The sequence below is a fragment of the Gigantopelta aegis genome, chromosome 14 (genome assembly GCF_016097555.1).
Source record: "Gigantopelta aegis isolate Gae_Host chromosome 14, Gae_host_genome, whole genome shotgun sequence".
NCBI classification, from domain to species: domain Eukaryota; kingdom Metazoa; phylum Mollusca; class Gastropoda; order Neomphalida; family Peltospiridae; genus Gigantopelta; species Gigantopelta aegis.
Window position 1 is genome coordinate 10,816,245 of NC_054712.1, and position 19,331 is coordinate 10,835,575.

At 37.6% G+C, this 19,331-nt stretch overlaps 1 protein-coding gene across 1 annotated transcript in view; it reads right to left on the bottom strand.

Annotated features, from left to right (window-relative positions):
* LOC121388013 (low-density lipoprotein receptor-related protein 3-like) overlaps window positions 1-19,331 on the bottom strand; it is a 60,156-nt gene that overhangs the window by 25,031 nt on the left and 15,794 nt on the right. The window contains exons 3-4 of the mRNA XM_041519214.1: window positions 13,721-13,861; window positions 1,419-1,639 (exon numbers count right to left, since the gene is read on the bottom strand). Coding sequence (XP_041375148.1) covers window positions 1,419-1,639; window positions 13,721-13,861 — 362 coding nt within the window. The remainder of the gene's footprint in view (window positions 1-1,418; window positions 1,640-13,720; window positions 13,862-19,331) is intronic.

A 19,331-nucleotide genomic window follows, 5' to 3' on the forward strand; every position in this document is an offset into this window, starting at 1 on the left:
TTGCACAGGCGACTGTATCCTACTATAGTTTTGTTGTAGCCTTTCGTGCATAACATTATGGTACACTGATAGCATTCCCCCACGCCTTGTATTTTAATGTTACTTCTCCAGCCCCCCCCCCCCCCCCCCTTTTTTTTTTTTAAAAACAAAAAACTTTAACGCAACCCGATCAAAAATAAAGATGTTGCGGTTTTACACAAGTTGAGGGTCCTTGCCGCGCCTTCTATTCTCTTGCTTCTCGGCATATCGGGATTCCATTATAAATGGCCGAACAACAACAACAAACATTAAGATGAAAAAAAAAAAAAAAAAAAAGAAACAAACAAGACATTTCAATTTATCAGTCCTGACAAGGAAAGTTAGCATAGGATGTTTTAAATGTTCTTTTGGTTGCATTCGACGTTCGTCACTTCCGTGTTCTTGTGCTTAATTTACTGAACTAAACATGGTTTCATCGATTTAAATCACGTTGTCATCGTAAATGTACCCTGTAGTGAAATATTTGAATGTCTCCTCTTGTCGGCTTTTTAATTAAACAACGATATTTCTAAATAAATTAAGGCAAAAACTTAATCGGCAGATCGGTTCATTTTGCTATCGACCTATGCGATTTGGCAGCCATTATTGAAAGTTTGTCTAACCTTGCATCACGTGTGACGGGGGACGTGGTTAACTCGTCATACGGAGGGGTCAACTGGCTGAGGTACGACCAATCGGCAATATTTCCTATAATCTCCATTTGCGATCGCATACTGCGATTGCTCTTGAGACTGGTGGTAGATAATTGTACGATTGGTGGTAGGCGTGGTCATGCGATGACGAACGATCGGAGAAGATCGATCACAAGATGAATCGTAGGTAATCATGCGACTAGTGGTGGTGATCAGCGACCGATCGTACAATCAATCATAGCGACCTGCGACCGCTCGCACCTGATCGCAGTCAGTCAGGAGATGGGTCGTTCGATCAGATATATAGGCTCGCAGTCGGGCCAACATAAGTTCGAGTCTTCTCGGCAGCATTGGTAGCGATGTGCTTTCTTCGGGTTTCGTAGTAGAAGCCACTCCAAATATACTGGTCTGCAAACTAAATACTGGTGGTACCACCAATCGTAACGTCGTGCAACCAGTCTGGACAGGCCGTACGACAGGTGGCACCACCAATCGTCAGGTGCATAATCAGTAGCACGACCAATCGTGCAACGAACTGGTGGTACGACCATGTAAGACCTGTCTGCGACCTCTTACGATTAGGAATCACAGGTCTGAAGTTTGGAACATGACCATCGACCTTGCTGCGACTGATTTTGCCCTGGCGATCACCTGCGACCAGTCGCGCATTCTTTCTACGATTTGCCCGCGATTCCAACATTTTTCGGCCGTAACCTGGTCGCAGGCCCGGTGTAATTGGGGCTTTACCTGTTCCATTGCTTGCTTCCGTTTTCTCTTTTGCATAAAAAAGTAGATTCCCCCACCGATCCCAGCAAAGACTATCACGGTCAAGAAGATGCCGAGGAAGATCCACAGCAGAAGTTGACAGTTGCTGGAATTGTCACCGCAGTGGTCATACTGTGTGCACTGTAGTAGTCGAGCGATGCAGCGGCCGTTGTCGCATTCGTAGTCGTCATCTACACACGGCGCTGAAAAAAGCAAAACATAAACGTGAAATCATCTCGTTTGCAAAAGAAGCAAATTCAGAGCTAGCTCTGGCACACATCAAATTCGCCAATTGTGAATTTTTTAAATCACTGGTGTATTTTATTTCAAATTGGCGAACTAATTCTGTGTAATAATTGATATTTTGCTAGAAAATAACTGCGCTTCTACAATTGTTTTAACTTGAAGACGTAATTTGGCGAACATGTTCAGATCACCCAGAGCTAGCCCTGAAATTAATCAACCCGTCTTAACAGTAATTTCAGCATTGTATTCATATACTGTGCAAAGAGTATTATTTCGTTTGTAAAAGACACAAATTAATCAACCCGTCTTAACAGTAATTTCAACATTGTATTCATATACTGTGCATAGAGTATTATTTCGTTTGTAAAAAACACAAATTAATCAACCTGTCTTAACAGTAATTTCAGCACTGTATTCATATACTGTGCATAGAGTATTATTTCGTTTGCAAAAGATACAAATTAATCAACCCGTCTTGACGGTAATTTCAGCATTGTATTCATATACTGTGCAAAGAGTATTATTTCGTTTGCAAAAGATACAAATTAATCAACCCGTCTTGACAGTAATTTCAGCATTGTATTCATATACTGTGCAAAGAGTATTATTTCGTTTGTAAAAGATAAATTAATCAACCCGTCTTAACAGTAATTTCAGCACTGTATTCATATACTGTGCATAGAGTATTATTTCGTTTGTAAAAGACACAAATTAATCAACCCGTCTTAACAGTAATTTCAGCATTGTATTCATATACTGTGCAAAGAGTATTATTTCGTTTGTAAAAGACACAAATTAATCAACCCGTCTTAACAGTAATTTCAGCATTGTATTCATATACTGTGCAAAGAGTATTATTTCGTTTGTAAAAGACACAAATTAATCAACCCGTCTTAACAGTAATTTCAGCACTGTATTCATATACTGTACATAGAGTATTATTTCGTTTGTAAAAGACACAAATTAATCAACCCGTCTTGACAGTAATTTCAGCATTGTATTCATATACTGTGCATAGAGTATTATTTCGTTTGCAAAAGAGACAAATTAATCAACCCGTCTTAACAGTAATTTCAGCATTGTATTCATATACTCTACATAGAGTATTATTTCGTTTGCAAAAGATACAAATTAATCAACCCGTCTTGACGGTAATTTCAGCATTGTATTCATATACTGTGCAAAGAGTATTATTTCGTTTGTAAAAGACAAATTAATCAACCCGTCTTGACAGTAATTTCAGCATTGTATTCATATACTGTGCAAAGAGTATTATTTCGTTTGTAAAAGACACAAATTAATCAACCCGTCTTAACAGTAATTTCAGCATTGTATTCATATACTGTGCAAAGAGTATTATTTCGTTTGTAAAAGACACAAATTAATCAACCCGTCTTAACAGTAATTTCAGCATTGTATTCATATACTGTGCAAAGAGTATTATTTCGTTTGTAAAAGACACAAATTAATCAACCCGTCTTAACAGTAATTTCAGCACTGTATTCATATACTGTACATAGAGTATTATTTCGTTTGTAAAAGACACAAATTAATCAACCCGTCTTGACAGTAATTTCAGCATTGTATTCATATACTGTGCATAGAGTATTATTTCGTTTGCAAAAGAGACAAATTAATCAACCCGTCTTAACAGTAATTTCAGCATTGTATTCATATACTCTACATAGAGTATTATTTCGTTTGCAAAAGATACAAATTAATCAACCCGTCTTGACGGTAATTTCAGCATTGTATTCATATACTGTGCAAAGAGTATTATTTCGTTTGTAAAAGACAAATTAATCAACCCGTCTTGACAGTAATTTCAGCATTGTATTCATATACTGTGCAAAGAGTATTATTTCGTTTGTAAAAGACAAATTAATCAACCCGTCTTAACAGTAATTTCAGCACTGTATTCATATACTGTGCATAGAGTATTATTTCGTTTGCAAAAGACACAAATTAATCAACCCGTCTTAACAGTAATTTCAGCATTGTATTCATATACTGTGCATAGAGTATTATTTCGTTTGCAAAAGACACAGATTAATCAGTCCGTCCTTCAGTAACTTCAGCATTATAGTCATATACCGGCCTCGGTGGCGTGGCAGGCCATCGGTCTACAGGCTGGTAGGTACTGGGTTCGGATTCCAGTCGAGGCATGGGATTTTTAATCCAGATACCGACTCCAAACCCTGAGTGAGTGCTCCGCAAGGCTCAATGGGTAGTGTAAACCACTTGCATTAACTGGTTCAACAAAGGCCATGGTTTGTGCTATCCTGCCTGTGGGAAGCGCAAATAAAAGATCCCTTGCTGCTAATCGGACGAGTAGCCCATGCAGTGGCGACAGCGGGTTTCCTCTCAAAATATGTGTGGTCCGTAACCATATGTCTGACGCCATATAACCGTAAAACTAAAAATGTGTTGAGTGCGTCATTAAATAAAACATTTCCTTCTTTCTTTCTTTGTAGTCATATATGGTGTGAAGAGGTCATTTGCCACCGGCGTCTGTAGTGCCGTGGTTAATTAAGCAATAGGACATAAGGCTGATAGGTAATGGGTTCGCAGCCCGGTACTGGCTCACTCTCAGACACAGTTTTACCAACTTAATGCGTAGGTGTAAGACCACTACACCGACTTGTCTCTCACTAACCCTCTGTCTTGGACAGACAGCCCAGATAGCTGCGATTATTGCCCAGTATTGCGTGTTTCAACCTTAATTGGATATAAGCACGAATATAAGTTGAAATGAATGAATGAATGGTCATTTCTCTACAGCTTTGTCGAAATAGTCCTCTACAAGTCTATATGTCAAAATAAATCAATGTGCTCAAATGGTTTCATTAAACAAAACAATTATTATTTGTTTTATTTAAAAAAATAAAAATGTCAAGATAGAAGAGAGCGATTTTCAAACCTACATCAGACGCATTCAGACATTACACAACGCTCAGGGGTAACAATGGTTGTGTAGGTCCATATGTTATCAGCTATCTGGCCTGTCTGTTCAGGACAGTGGGTTAGTTGTTAGTGGTTAATGGTTAGTGTGAGAGAAGAGGGTGTAGTGGTCTTACACCTACCCACTGAGTCGTTAAAAACTCGTTCTGGGTAGGAGCTGGTACTGGGCTGCGAACCCTGTACCTACCAGCCTTATGCCCGATGGTTTAACTGCGACACCACCGAGACCAGTCGATGCATCTACAATGAGCAACTGAACAACACTATAACGTAATGTACTTACAATGAGCAACTGAATAACACTACAATGTAATGTACCTAAAAGGAGCAACTGAATAACAAGCAGTGTTTTTGGTAGAAAGAAATTTTTGGGTATGGCGCTATGGAATTGAATGCAACCACAGTCAACATGGGCTATGGGTGTCCTCCTCCACATAGAAAATGGGTTACATTTAGGGTTAGGCTTAAGAAAATCATACAATAATGATAAGTCATAAAAAAAAAAAAAAAAAAAAAAATTTAGGGTCTGTCGCCATACCCATTTTACCCTCTGGCAGAAATCCTGACAAGGAAGGAAGGACATGTTTTATTTAATGACGCACTCCACACATTTTATTTACGGTTATATGGCGTCGGACATATGGATAAGGACCATACAGATATAGAGAGAGGAAACCCGCTGTCGTTACTTCATGGACTACTCTTTTGAATTAGCAGCAAGGGATCTTTTATATGCACCATCTCACAGACAGGATAATACATACCGCGGCCTTTGATATACCAGTTGTGGTGCACTGGCTCGAGCGAGAAATAGCCCAATGGGCCCACTGACGGAGATCGATCCCAAACCGACCGCGCATCATGCGAACGCTTTATCACTGTACGCCCCCCCCCCCCCCCCCCCCCCAACTGACTAACACTACAATGTAATGTACCTACACGGAGCAACTGAATAACACTACAATGTAATGTATCTACAATGAGCAACTGAATAACACTACAATGTAATGTATCTACTAGAAGCAACTGAATAACACTACAACGTAATGTATCTACAATGAGCAACTGAATAACACTACAATGCAATGTAACAATAAGGTACAATTGAACAACACTATATGGTAATGTACGTACAAATAACAGGTGAATAACACTAAAATGTAATGTACCAATGTGGAAGCAAATGGACCATGAAATCTGTAATCATTTACAGTTTGTTTGCCCCTGTGGTGTCGTGGTTAAGCCATCAGAAATAAGGCTGATAGGTACAAAGTTCGTAGCCTGGTACCGGCTCCCTCCCAGAGTTTTAACGAATCATTGGGTAGGTGTTAAGACCACCACACCATCTTCTCTCTCACTAACCGCCGTCCTGGACAGACAGTCTAGATAGCTGAGGTATGTACCCATGACAGCGTGCTTGAACATTAATTGGATATAAGCACAAAAATAAGTTGAAATGAATACATGAATGCATCAAAAGGGACCCGATGAACTCATGTAACTATGTAATGAATAATGTTAAAAACCATTTGTGACACCCAACAGCCGATGTGTATTTTTGTGCTGGGGTGGCGTTAAACATTCATTCATTCATTCATTCATTCATTAAAATCATATCAAAACATATTACATTTTAAACATGCATACAAACTCGTAAAGCGTTTTGTTTTTTTATCAGTGTAAACAGCAACATTTCTTTACAAATTACGATCATATGGCATGCGTTAAATTTAAGGGTTTATATATATATATATATATAGTCATGAATAAGGAAGCTGATGGACCAGTTAAGGTGATGTGTCCGCAATTCTGTCTCTAGTTTATGTATACTGCAATTATCGATGATTTCAGGTGAAACTTCATACCTTGGCTGTTCTACCATGTTGTCTTACCCCTGTATAATGATGTATTAGCAATGAGCTTTAAAGGGGCATTCCTGAGTTTGCTGCAAATTTAAAGATGTTATCGACAAACAGACTTTTTGACGACTGTGATCGTTCTAATATTTGTACTAGGTTAAATTTCATTTTATTTTCTGAAAAAAAGATATTTTGTACGTACGAAATTATTTGAAAACAAAATTCAGTTTTGGCTTCTTACAAATATTAAGACGACCAGAAACACATTGAATATACAGACACTGATAGTGTAAACAAACTCGGGAATGTCCCTTTAATCTATACAATTTAATGCTAATTTGTTCATAAACTTGTTTTTTATATTTTTATTTCCTAAGATTGTGTTAAGTAAATGGGCTCCCATGTTGGGGGGGGGGGGGGGGGGGGGCAGTCTGGTTTATATATAGCACCAAACAGCTACATAGGGTTGGAAACCAATCACTACGCATTTTAAAATGGATGATAACTCATTTTGAGGGTAGAAATGATAGAAATACATTGTAAAAAGGTATCAAATTAGCACATTTTGCTCGAATATCTCTTATAATTTTTGCCAAATTAGAGGTTTCCTTCAGCACCAGGGCCCAATTTCACAACACATCGTAAGCCTAGTTTTGTACATAAACGTAAATCTATGACTAAACCACAATTCTTGTTACTATTAAAAATAAACCAAATGTAGTTTAAAATACACATATTTCGTTTTCTTTGGCAATAAATTGTTCCATTTTACGTAATGATATCATTTTCTGCGTGAAACAGATTCCAAACACATGTAAACGTACGACCAGATTAATTGCTAGTCGCAGACGTCAATTTACGATGTTTTGTGAAATTGGCCCCGTGCCGCTGTTTATGTATGCTTATGCAAATTGGTATGGGCTTAAAACGTAATGTTTTTATACAAGTTTTAGCATTATACAGTATATAGTTATATACCAATTCATCAGTTCCCTTTTGCCGCAAATTACTGTATTATTAACAATGTAGAATGTAAATTGTAATGCATCTACTATAGGGTCTCCACGAGTACTCGAGCACCGGCCGAGTCTAGCAAGACTCGAGTTCGTTCACAGGACTCGAGTACCCGTGCAAGGAAGAAAAGCACTCTCATTTAATTCTATTTAGTTTGTGTTTTTGCTATACATTTGCCGTCATTTAGCCTATATTATAGGGCTAGGTGACATGGAGGGAAAACACAAGTCGAATGTGCGCAATGCAATATAATGGCATGATTTCGCATCCATATTCAGCGATGGATGCATAATGCTATTTTATTTTATTCTTTAGTCTCATTAACTACCATCTAGTATAACTGTTGGGTACTCGGGTCCGGATCAAGTTTGACCCTCGAGGACTCGAGTCCAATATTTCGGACTCGTGGAGGCTCTAATGTCAGGGGAACTTAATTAATAAAGGAATTAGAACTCTATTCTTAACTGGTTAATTAAAAATTCATTCAGTAACCTTGTAATACAGAATTAATACTGGTACATATCACAATAAAGACAATAACCTACAGTTTACCTAGGTCCTCTAGGATGACCGGCTAAGCTTTATCTTACCAAATACTCGTATAAAATATTAGAACAGTGAAGCCTACAATTTACTTCGACACCCAATAGCCGATATGTATTTTTGTGCTGGGGTGTCGTTAAACAAACATTCAATCGTCAGATTACCGGAGACACTGTCTAAAGAATATTGGTATAATACAGTATTAAAATATTTAAAGTCACATCAATCACAAATCAGTTATACAACAGAGCAGAAATATATATTTACCAAGTCCGGTCTGAACTAATATATTTCGTTCAGTTGGACCACGTCCGTTCCCCTGGATACTTCCAATGTTTCTCCCCGATATATCTAAAATCCTAGCTATTTATTATAAAATCCCAGACTGGTCCGGAGACAGTACGCGGGACCGAATCTTATGATGTGTATATTTCCACAGCGATGAAGACGGTATATTTTCTTAGATGGCCGTCGCCAGTTCGCTAAAAAAAACCATGGTCGCGCGGAGGTATTACGTAACCACTGTGCCCAACTGGTCTAAGTGCATATTGGGACGCAGGACTACCACCGTCGTGCGGGGTATTACGTAACCACTCTCCACATGGCCTCCACACCTGATCTGCGTGTGTATTAGGATGCACGGTCGCGCGGAGGTATTACGTAACCAAGCTGCACACGGCCCTCTAAAACAATTAACATCGCCACAGGCGAAAAGATAAGAGCATGTTCCATCACAGACATGAATAACATACATACACAATAGTGAAGATGTGGTGTGCCCATTAAGGTGTTTCAAATGTGTTTCTGGAAACCGACCCTACCTAAAAAGGGGGCTTGACAACAGAACAAATTATGCAGACAATGCCGACAAGTAATTATGGCGTTACGAAATATAATTTGTACCACCGAAATTGCACGACACAGAGTTCCAGCACAATATTTAATGACAGTGAGTGTTCTGCTGAAGAAAGTAATGAATTGTGTACATTATCATTGGTGAAATTAAAAGCAAGGAAAATACTGTCATAAAACGTTTTGTACAATGAAAATGAAAAACAGTAGAGACTACATTGAGGAATACATTTATGAGTAACACACCTCAAAAATCACTTGAAACTGAAACGGAATACTTTCAGGAAATTATTGCACAACTGGAGGAAAATTTTGAAACTTCAGAAAAAAAAGAAGTGAAAACGTTCCCAAGAGTTGGAGTATTCGGAAAATTGCAAATGTTTTTCAAACATTATATTTAATGGCACGCACTGCAAAACATTAAGTTCAAGAAAAGGGTATTCTGTGACCCAAATGCCAAAGTAGGAAAATAGCTGAGGGAAGAAATTTAAGTTAATCAAAACATTTTATTGGAGTGAACGTGTGAGCAGAGTAATGCCAGGGTAAAAAAAAAAAAGGTTATGTGTCAGTGATGGTGAATAACATGAGGTAGCACATGCTAAGACATCTTATACTTTGCCAGTTGAAAGAAACATATCGACATTCAAAGAAGACAATCGCACAGTAACAGTTGAATTTAATAAGTTTGCTCCATTGCGTCCAAAACAGTGTGTACTTGCTGGATCATCTGGAACTCACTCCGTTTGTGTTTGCACCATGCATAAAAATGTAAAACTAATGCTGGTTGGTTTAGATAGCACAGCTTACATAAAATGATAACATCCCTCTGAAACATTACCGCCACTGTCTTGCACAACTTAATTGGAATCCTCCGCACAAAGAATGCTTCTTTTCGAACTGCAATGAGTGCGTATATTCGTCAATTTTATGTGATTGGCACACGGGTGACACTGTCGAGTTCAAGAAGTGGTATCAACAGATCCGTCAACACTAGAGACAATGAAGAACAGTTCTGATGAATTCATCAATGCGTTTTGCAGTCATCTTCAATTTCTTCTACACCATGACTTTATCAGTCGGCAACAGACAGCACACTTCAGATATACTCGTAAATTGCTACAGCCTGGTCAGTGTTTGGTCATTGGGGATTTTGCAGAGAATGATTATTTCTTGCTACAAGATGAGAGGTACAATCCTTTCATTGGAACAATTTCCAGGCAACCTTACACCCATTCGTGTGCTACTATCGTGAAAAAGGTACAGAAATAACATTACGTTAGTTAGTTTTGACTACACCACTCATACCCTTGTGTTGACTTATTTCAAAAGCGTCTTGTGACATGTCTTCTAAAACATTCATTGGCGTAAACAAGGCTGCGCAGGGCAGTATAAAAAAAAACTGCAAACATTTCTGAATCTTTGTCACCACCAAAATGACTTTGGTACTGAGGTTGAGTGGCACTTCTTTGCCACATCGCATGGCAAAGGACCTAGTGATGGGAGTAGTAGGAATGTAAAACGACTGGCTGCTAGAGGACATATACAGATCAAATCCTCACTCGATACCAACTGTTTGAATTTGCAACACAGAATATTCCGTCTGCGAATGTTGAGTTCACCATCACTGATAACTACCGAGACGAAGCAGCTCTCCTGGCTCAAAGGTTCTAAAACGCTAGAACTATTCCCGGTACTCAAAAACTTCACTGCGTCAGGCCACTCTCACTGACTAGTTGGAAGTCAAGGACTATTCACTATATGATATATGATATATCACTACTGAAGACAAACAATTTGCTATTAAAACATCAAGGGGTATGTAACAGTGAGCTACAATGGACAGTGTTAGGTGACATATATTTTAAATGTCTACGAACACAACAGAGACGTGGAAATAAAGTTTCTTCACCCACATGGACCATCTATATCATACTACTTCCCAAATCAATCAGACATCCTTGTTCTTGATGTGAATGATGTTTTGATCACAGTTGATCCACAAACTGCTACTGGTCGAACATATTCTTTGTCAGATGAAAACACACAGAATGAAACAAAGGCTCTTCGTAAATAGTACAGTAATTATTAAAATAAAGGCAATTTTGTTCTAATATGTGTAAGAGAACATCAGATGTATAGATAACTAATCACGAATACATGTAGGTTAACATCTCATACAATGGTAACTCTAGATGTTATAGGTTGCCCAGCTTGAACATTTCTAAAATAAATATTGTATTGAAAAATTTGGTTGAATTTACACTATGCAAACGAATTATTTGTGATTTTAAACGCATATATACTCATATTAAATCGCGATAACAACATTTAATAGAACCTGTGACATGTTAGAAATTAAAACTTTTTTAAATGCTGTTATCGTTTTTTATTGCAAACAATCAAGTATTAGCAGACAAATATCTACACATTTAATGGTTTTGGCATGGGGCATATTTGATAAAAAGTTGAGAGAACGGTAGAGAGTAGCCTACATGGCTGGGGAAAACCCACGATTTGACTGAATTTTTGTTTTTGTTTTTGTTTTGTTGTTGTTGTTGTTGTTGTTTACCACTAACAGGAATTTCGTAGATTTTTATTATTTACTTTAATTTTTTAGCCGTTGTATGCTTCGGTCACATACATGCTCACAGTTATGTCAGGAATAATAGTGTGGATATACCGATCGGAGCGTTACGATAATACAAAATTATTTAGAAACCGGAATTGTGTATAGTGCACGAACGCCATTTGTCTGAAAGTCTGTGATAGTTTCCTATTGAACAACACAATAATATAAAGTACCTACATGTGAAAGCATGTGTAATCAGTTAAACAACACTATAATGTAGTATAGGTAGTACTAAACCAAATCACTTCCTGCTGGGTTAAATTTCGAGGTGCACCAAACTTTTGATGGAGAAGTGAACACCCCAAGTTCTGTCATTGGTTATAAATGTGTTTTGGTTGTAAAAGAAATTAGTTTCATCTGGGCTAAAAAATATATGCAATTTTATTTCATCTAGTGCCACTGTGTCAAGTAGCCTTGTGCTTGGAACATGTACGTGGTACCTGTAAAAAGTACTCAAATTTTGTGCGAAATTAGGGTAGCCATAGACACTACTCATTATCTCAGAAATGAGCATCTTGACCCCAATTTTTTTTCTGATTCACTTTAAGGGTGCGGGGTGGTAGTATTTATATCCGTGGCGTTATGTCGATTGATACGCTGCAGGTGGGAGTTTTAGCCGCATATGCTTTTATTGTCGTCTATGGGTTTGATTTGGTAGTACACACCCTGTAGCGCTTGAGTGCAATGTATTGTACCTACGTGAAATCAAGTGGATAACACTGCAACATAGGGCACCTTGGAAAGAAGTAAACAGTGATTACTAGAGCTGTAACGATACGGGAGGTGGCGATACGATACTTATCCTGATACTAGAGGCGCGATACAATACGTATCCCGATACTTAACATCTCATATCAATCATCAATAATTAAACTGTTTAGTTCAAGTTTATGAAACATGATTACCTAATGCTTGGGAATTCCAGGAACTGAACATCGAAATTACTGTTAATTGCGCTACTGTGGATGTTAGGAAGTTTGTAAATATCTGCTTCAAATTTAATCAAAAATTATTAAAACATGAATGCATTGTGTTGTATTGCAATACAGCGGTCCTGTATGGACATATCGTACCGTGGCCCTCATACTGCGATATGATACTGTATCACCGTATCGTTACAGCTCTAGCGATTATGATGGAACATAATTATTATCTGTACCTGTGTGGAGAACATCTGCCCTAAATTCAGCCGGCGAACGTTTTGCTAACGTTCGCTATTTGTTAGGTTCCTGACGTCACCATTTGGTTTAATGTGAACCGCATAAAACAGTCTAGCGGACGTTTTTTTTTTTTGCTGTGTGAGACGTAAAAGTTATTTGAATTGGAATGCCCCCAATATAGTATCTATCAAAATGTCTGGCACTCAAATGTTATTTTGGAAAACAAAACTGCAGTTATAAACTGTCACATAAAAAAAAAATTAATATTCAGTATCACCTTTTGGATTTTATACATTCATTTATGATTTAACCAGTATGCACAGGAGTAATGTGTTTACGTGCTCTTCCAGTCCTAATTTTTCCTTTTATTTTTGCTACCGGGTACTTTTTCTACATCTATATTTGCATTCCTACTTTTGTCCTACTTTTTCACGATGGTGTGCTGAATAGCTACAGTATTACTATGCGTGTGTGCAAGAATATGAGCAGACACGGGTCTGCACTTTATTTCAACTTATGTCCGTGCACGCAGACGGGTCTACACTTTATTTCAACTTATTTCCATGCACGCAGAGACGGGTCTACACTTTATTTCAACTTATTTCCGTGCACGCTGTCCTGGGCACACACCTCATCTATCTGGGCTGTCTGTCCAGGACAGTGAGCTAGTTGTTAGCGGTTGGTGAGAGAGAAGAGGGTGTAGTGGTATTATACCTACCCATTGAGTCGTTAAAACTTGCTCTGGGTAGTAGCCGGCACCGAGCAGCGAACCTTGTACATACCAGCTTTATGTCTGATATGGCTTAACCACGACACCACTGAGGCCGGTTGGGTCTACACTGTCTAAACCAACGTTTATAGGGGAGCCGAGTCATGCACCAAGAGGAAAATATATTGTGAAACAAGTAATGTACCTAAACAGGGAGGTACACACGTGTTTCGATCCCCGAAACCCTACCGCTCCACATGCGCCTGATAACAAACATATGTGAATGAAATTAAATAGAAACTGATACTTACCCATGTAAAAGGAATTAAAAATCATTTCAAATTCCTCTGGGTCCTGACCAGAGTTGCTGACAAACTGAATAGTAACTTCTCCTCCAGTGGATGCAAAAGATACATCAGGTGCTTGCTTTCCACATAGGCTTTTTGATAATTCTAAATTGAGAGAAAGCAAACGAGAAGATAATTAATAACAACACACACACACACACACACACACACACACACACACACACACACACACACACACATATATATACACATATACATATACATATACACATATATATATATATATATATATATATATATATATATATATATATATATATATATATTATAATAATAAATAATTCCATTTACTGGTAGAATTTTAGTTTTTTTAGGGGAGGAATCCTTGAGTGTGTCACACGCATTAACTGGTGACATCACTGTTTCATGCATAAACATTCAACATACTCAGTTTACCCACAATTCACAAGTGTAACAAAGAGTGTAGGCTATTACAACTGAAAGTAAACAGGCTTCCCCGTCAATGTTATAATATGCTACAGACACTGGACGAAGTAGGACGCATAACATATATATTATATTAAAACTATTCTATTTAGATCAGGATTTGGCTATGTTTGTTTATATTTAAATTCAGACAACGATTGTTTGATAATCAACAAAATCGGTGTAGTTCTGTTACTAATTTATCTGATACTTTTTATTATAAGCATTGTAAGTCATTGTTAAATGTAGAAAGTTAAATCCATGTGCATGTTAAAATAATATATACACGATTTATATGTAGTAACTTTAGACTTGCTGTTGACCAAGGAAGATATAACAACATAACCTACACTGAAAGATTCTGTCCATATTGCCTGGATCATGGATTAAGATGTATTAATGATGAACTCCATAGTTTGCTTGTATGTAAGCGTTATAATGTACTAAGAGATCACCATATTTCTAAATTGATAAAAATAAATCATTCATTGACAACCTGTATAGATATTATGACATTAGAAAATTTGGATGTATTATTCAATGTATGTCTTTATCTTTATAATATGCAAAATACTACACATGCGCAAACATGTATAACAGTTGCTGACTATATTACGGGTCTATGGTCTTTATACTGAATAAAAATTGTCTTGTCTTGTCTACATATATAGAAGAGGGCCTCGTAACTTGTCAAACTTGTGTCCAATTATTTTGTTCTTGTCAATCAATCAATCAATCAATCATGTATTTCTGTATATGAATTATACAGGAACAATATTTAACAAGTGGCAATGTCATTAGGTAGGAGGTCTAGCAACTTAAAGTAGAATTACACGTCTTTGTTCAAACATCTCGTAGCAATACTGCCCTATGATTGGGGCAATATGTGGTAGAACGAATAGTTTGTCAGAGTCCGTTAACTGAGTAGATGTTGGGTTTATTGGGGGGGGGGGGGGGGGGGGGGGGGGGAGGGGGGGTTAACGAGTATATATCTGCGTTTTGTAAGGTTTTGACATTTTATTTAAAAAAGTGTAATTCATTTTCAACACCAGAATTGGAGATTTTGCATATCCTTTTATGTTGTCAAGGTATGTTGCACATCAATAAGTTTATAGTAAAGTAGTTTCTTTGATGTATATATTTTGTGATTATAGTACTGTTGGTGAATGCTTTGTAACTGTGATGAGATATGATTTTAAAATGTACGCCGTTCGTGGCCATGGGCTTTAGCAGATAAGTATCGATCTCATTTTTATCACACATCATGTTGAGATAGTTGTGCCAGCTTGTTCTGTTGGCGTCTAACCCTTTGCTGCATTGTACAGCATTGATTAGAATATTTCTGGATTCACATAGATTTTCCAAATGTGCCCAGTACTTAATCAAAGTTTTATGAATATCCACGATTAACGGGTACCTTTTGCAAACAGTCTTTATAGATTTTTTCACCATCTGGAGTGTGAATTTGCTAAATTTATTATGACGTTTTTTCAAGGGTTCGTTTTCCATTGTATCAAAGAATTAGGTATAATGTTTCTTTATGATTCCACTGAAATCGACCCTCCATATTTCACTTTTATATAAAACATTTGTTTTTACAAGAGTATCGAATAATTTGTTCTAGATTACTGGAGGTGGTGAGCTACCAAAAAAACCACCCTGCTATTAATTTTGAAGAGAGCTTTCAAAGCTTTGTTTGTTTGTTTTAGTACCAGTAAACTGTCCTCAGGAGTTTATGGTGCATCGAAGATACGTATATTCTTGTGTTTGATTTAGTTCGTTATTCCCACAATAGCATTTGCTATTCAGTATTGTTTAAGTTGGTTGTTTTTGTTATTGTTTTTTTGCTGGGGGTTTTTATTTTTATTTTATTTTTTTATTGTTGTTATGGTCATAACTTTTGATTTCTCAAAGTAAGATACCATGTTGAGCAAAACTCTTTCAGAGTGTTTAGTACAATTTTGAAGGCCGTCTGCAGACTGTGAGGGAAGCAAAAGGCCGTCAGCCCATAGCAAGTGAGAACGATTTTCGTTATGTAAATGAATAGGGTTGTTGTTGGTGAAAATGAAAGATCATTTTTTTTTTTTTTTTTTTTTTTTTTAAAGGGATGAGCTGAGATTATCCCCTTGTGTAACTCTTTTGTTAGAAGTAAATGTGGATGTTAATCTGTTATTGCATTTTATTGCAGTTTCATATGGACTGTACATGTTCTTAATTATGTTATAGAATTTACCACCAAACCCCTGTCGGTGTAGTTTGAGTAAAATACTATCTCTCCACACATTATCAAAGGCTTTGCTGAAGTCAATAAAGCATAGGTGAAGTTTTTTTGTTGGGTATGTAAAGGTATTTATTGACAAGTTTTCAATATAAAGAGTTTATCAGATGTCCTTCTGTGTAGACTACACAGATGTGGGACTTTTTCACCATTTTTATTGTCTATGTATCTTCATTACAAAAATAAGTCAGTTAGAATCAAATTAATTTTAAATTGCATGTTTGCATTTATAAATAGACAACAAAAATATAACAGACGTATTTCATAATAAATATATAAGAATACACAAGTTATATTTTGAAGTGCTGGCGGGAGCACAGGTAGCCTTACACCAAATAGTATTTGAGTAGGTCAAAGCAGGTCAAACCTTTTACTCCGCAGAGAGTGTTTGTTGTAATAAAATGTTTCATCACACACCAATCGCCAAGCTAATCTGTCGCACAACCATATGCACACCCAAACTCACATTATTAAAAAAAAAAAAAAAAAAACAACAACAAAAAATAATAAACCACAACATAATTAAAAACTAAAAGTAAAAGGATTCTATGTCCAATCATTTATAAAATAATACTATACACAATATAACAACCCAGGGGCCATGCGCCGAAGCTGTCGGTCGTTATGCCCTAGCGACGTCGCAAAAGTACAATAACGACACCACAACAATACGTTGAGCGACAGTTAATCGAACGTGCAGTTACAGTATCGTTATACTGTCGTTGGAAGCATGTCGTAACATGGGAAATCCCTGTGTCGTTTGTTACAGAGGTGCGAAATAGATCTCAGAAATTAAATGTTATATGACCTATTATATTAAATTCAGTTTTTATCGTACTTCTAGGCCGCTTTTAGTGGCTAGGTTAAACATGATAAAAGTCATATTGCGTACTTATATATAAAGAAAGAAAGAGATGTTTTATTTAATGACGCACTCAACACATTTTACTTATGGTTATATGGCGTCAGACATATGGTTATGGACAACACAGGTATTAAGAGAGGAAACCCGCTGTCGCCACTTTATGGGCTACTCTTTTCGATTAGCAGCAATGGATCTTTTATATGCACCATCCCACAGACAGGGTAGTGCATACCACATATACCAGTCATGGTGCACTGGCTGGAACGAGAAATAGCCCAATGGGCCCACCGACGGAGATCGATCCCAGACCGACCACGCATCGAGCGAGCGCTTTACTACTTGGCTACGTCCCGCCCCTATTTCATATGATTTATCACAATTGCATTTTTATATTACAGGAAACCGATTGAGCATAAATCTCTTGCGTCATCATCTAGGAAAACAGCCCCTTTGCCTAATGACCCTGCTGTTGAACTCGTCACCATCAAAATAGAAAGTCTGAAGACTGACCAACAAAGACTTGCGGTGGAAAAGGAACGTCTAGAAGTTCAAAAATGTCACTTAGCTGTAGAAAAACAAAAACTGGCCGCAATAGAAAGGTTTATCTCTGTAAAACAAGGAAGAGATGGGAGTGATTCTGAAACAGCTTTATCATGTTATTGTAATCTTGATTCGTTATCACAATGTCCATGCTACTTGTATTTATGATAACTAATGAAATGTTCAGACAAAGCCACATTAGTTGTTGAAGTGCGCCGATAACAGTTGACTCCGGGTAACTATTCCATCTCGTCGCAATTGATCGTCTCTAGCATCGTTGACTTCGTGATCTACCACCTCACCTTGTACGTCACTTGTGTCATCAATGAAATCATTTGGGTGATCTGGGATCAACATATCTTTGCAAATAATCTCAAGAACAGCAGTTGCAACGATGACAAGGACACATCGCTCTGGAATAAACATCATGCATCTTCACGACTTATGTAGGCAGCGCCATCGTGATTTCCACACACCAAATGCCCTCTCGCAGGAGCTTCTAGTGGTTTTATGGGCTCTGTTGTATGCTCTTTCTTGTCTTGATGCCGGTTGCAAGAACGAAGTCATTAGCCATGGTCTAACAGGGTATTCTGAATCCCCTAATAACATACCGCCATCAACTTGACCATTCTCAAACAATTCCGCAATTCCACTATTTCTCCATATCAATGCATCATGTGTTGCACCAGGCCATTTTGTCACGATGTCCAAGAAAACACCATTAGCTGACACCATACACTGAACGTTGATAGCATGGTATCCTTTGTGGCTGAAACAAAAGTGTTCGTCTCGTGAAGGACCTTGCACTGGGATGAACGTTGCGAAAATTTGCCAATTTAAAGAAATCTTCTTTTGTGTTTCTCATTTCAGCATCCGTGTAAGGGAATTTTACATGTACGTTCTGCAATTTGGTGACAATAGACTTTGAAACTGCGTGTATGCACCTAAAAACAGAGTACTGGCTAATACCATGTACCTCACACGTTACTGCCTGAAAATGTCCTGTAGCATAATAACGTAGGGCTGCTACAATTTGTATCGACACCGGTAGTGGACCACTTCTGCGCGTCTATCTCTTGAGATCCATTTGCAATGTATTGCATAGATAAAATATTCCTCTCCTATCCATTTTGTATCTGTCATGTAATTCAATGTCATCCATGTAATTACGACGATTATTTCTATCCCTGAAACTCTTGGCACCGTCTGTCTTCTTCTATAAGGGCCATTCCAAAGCATTACAACCATTGCAGTTGTCATTGTGCAGGATGTCGAATGTTGACACAGAATAGTACGATTAAAACAATATTCCGTGTTTTTCATGCTCAACTACGACAAACATTTTACTTTACGACACTCTAACAACTGTTCCTCCACGACGCCTTAACGATGTCGTTATGTACAACGATAGCTTCGGGAACATGGCCCCAGAGCAGGGCGAGCAT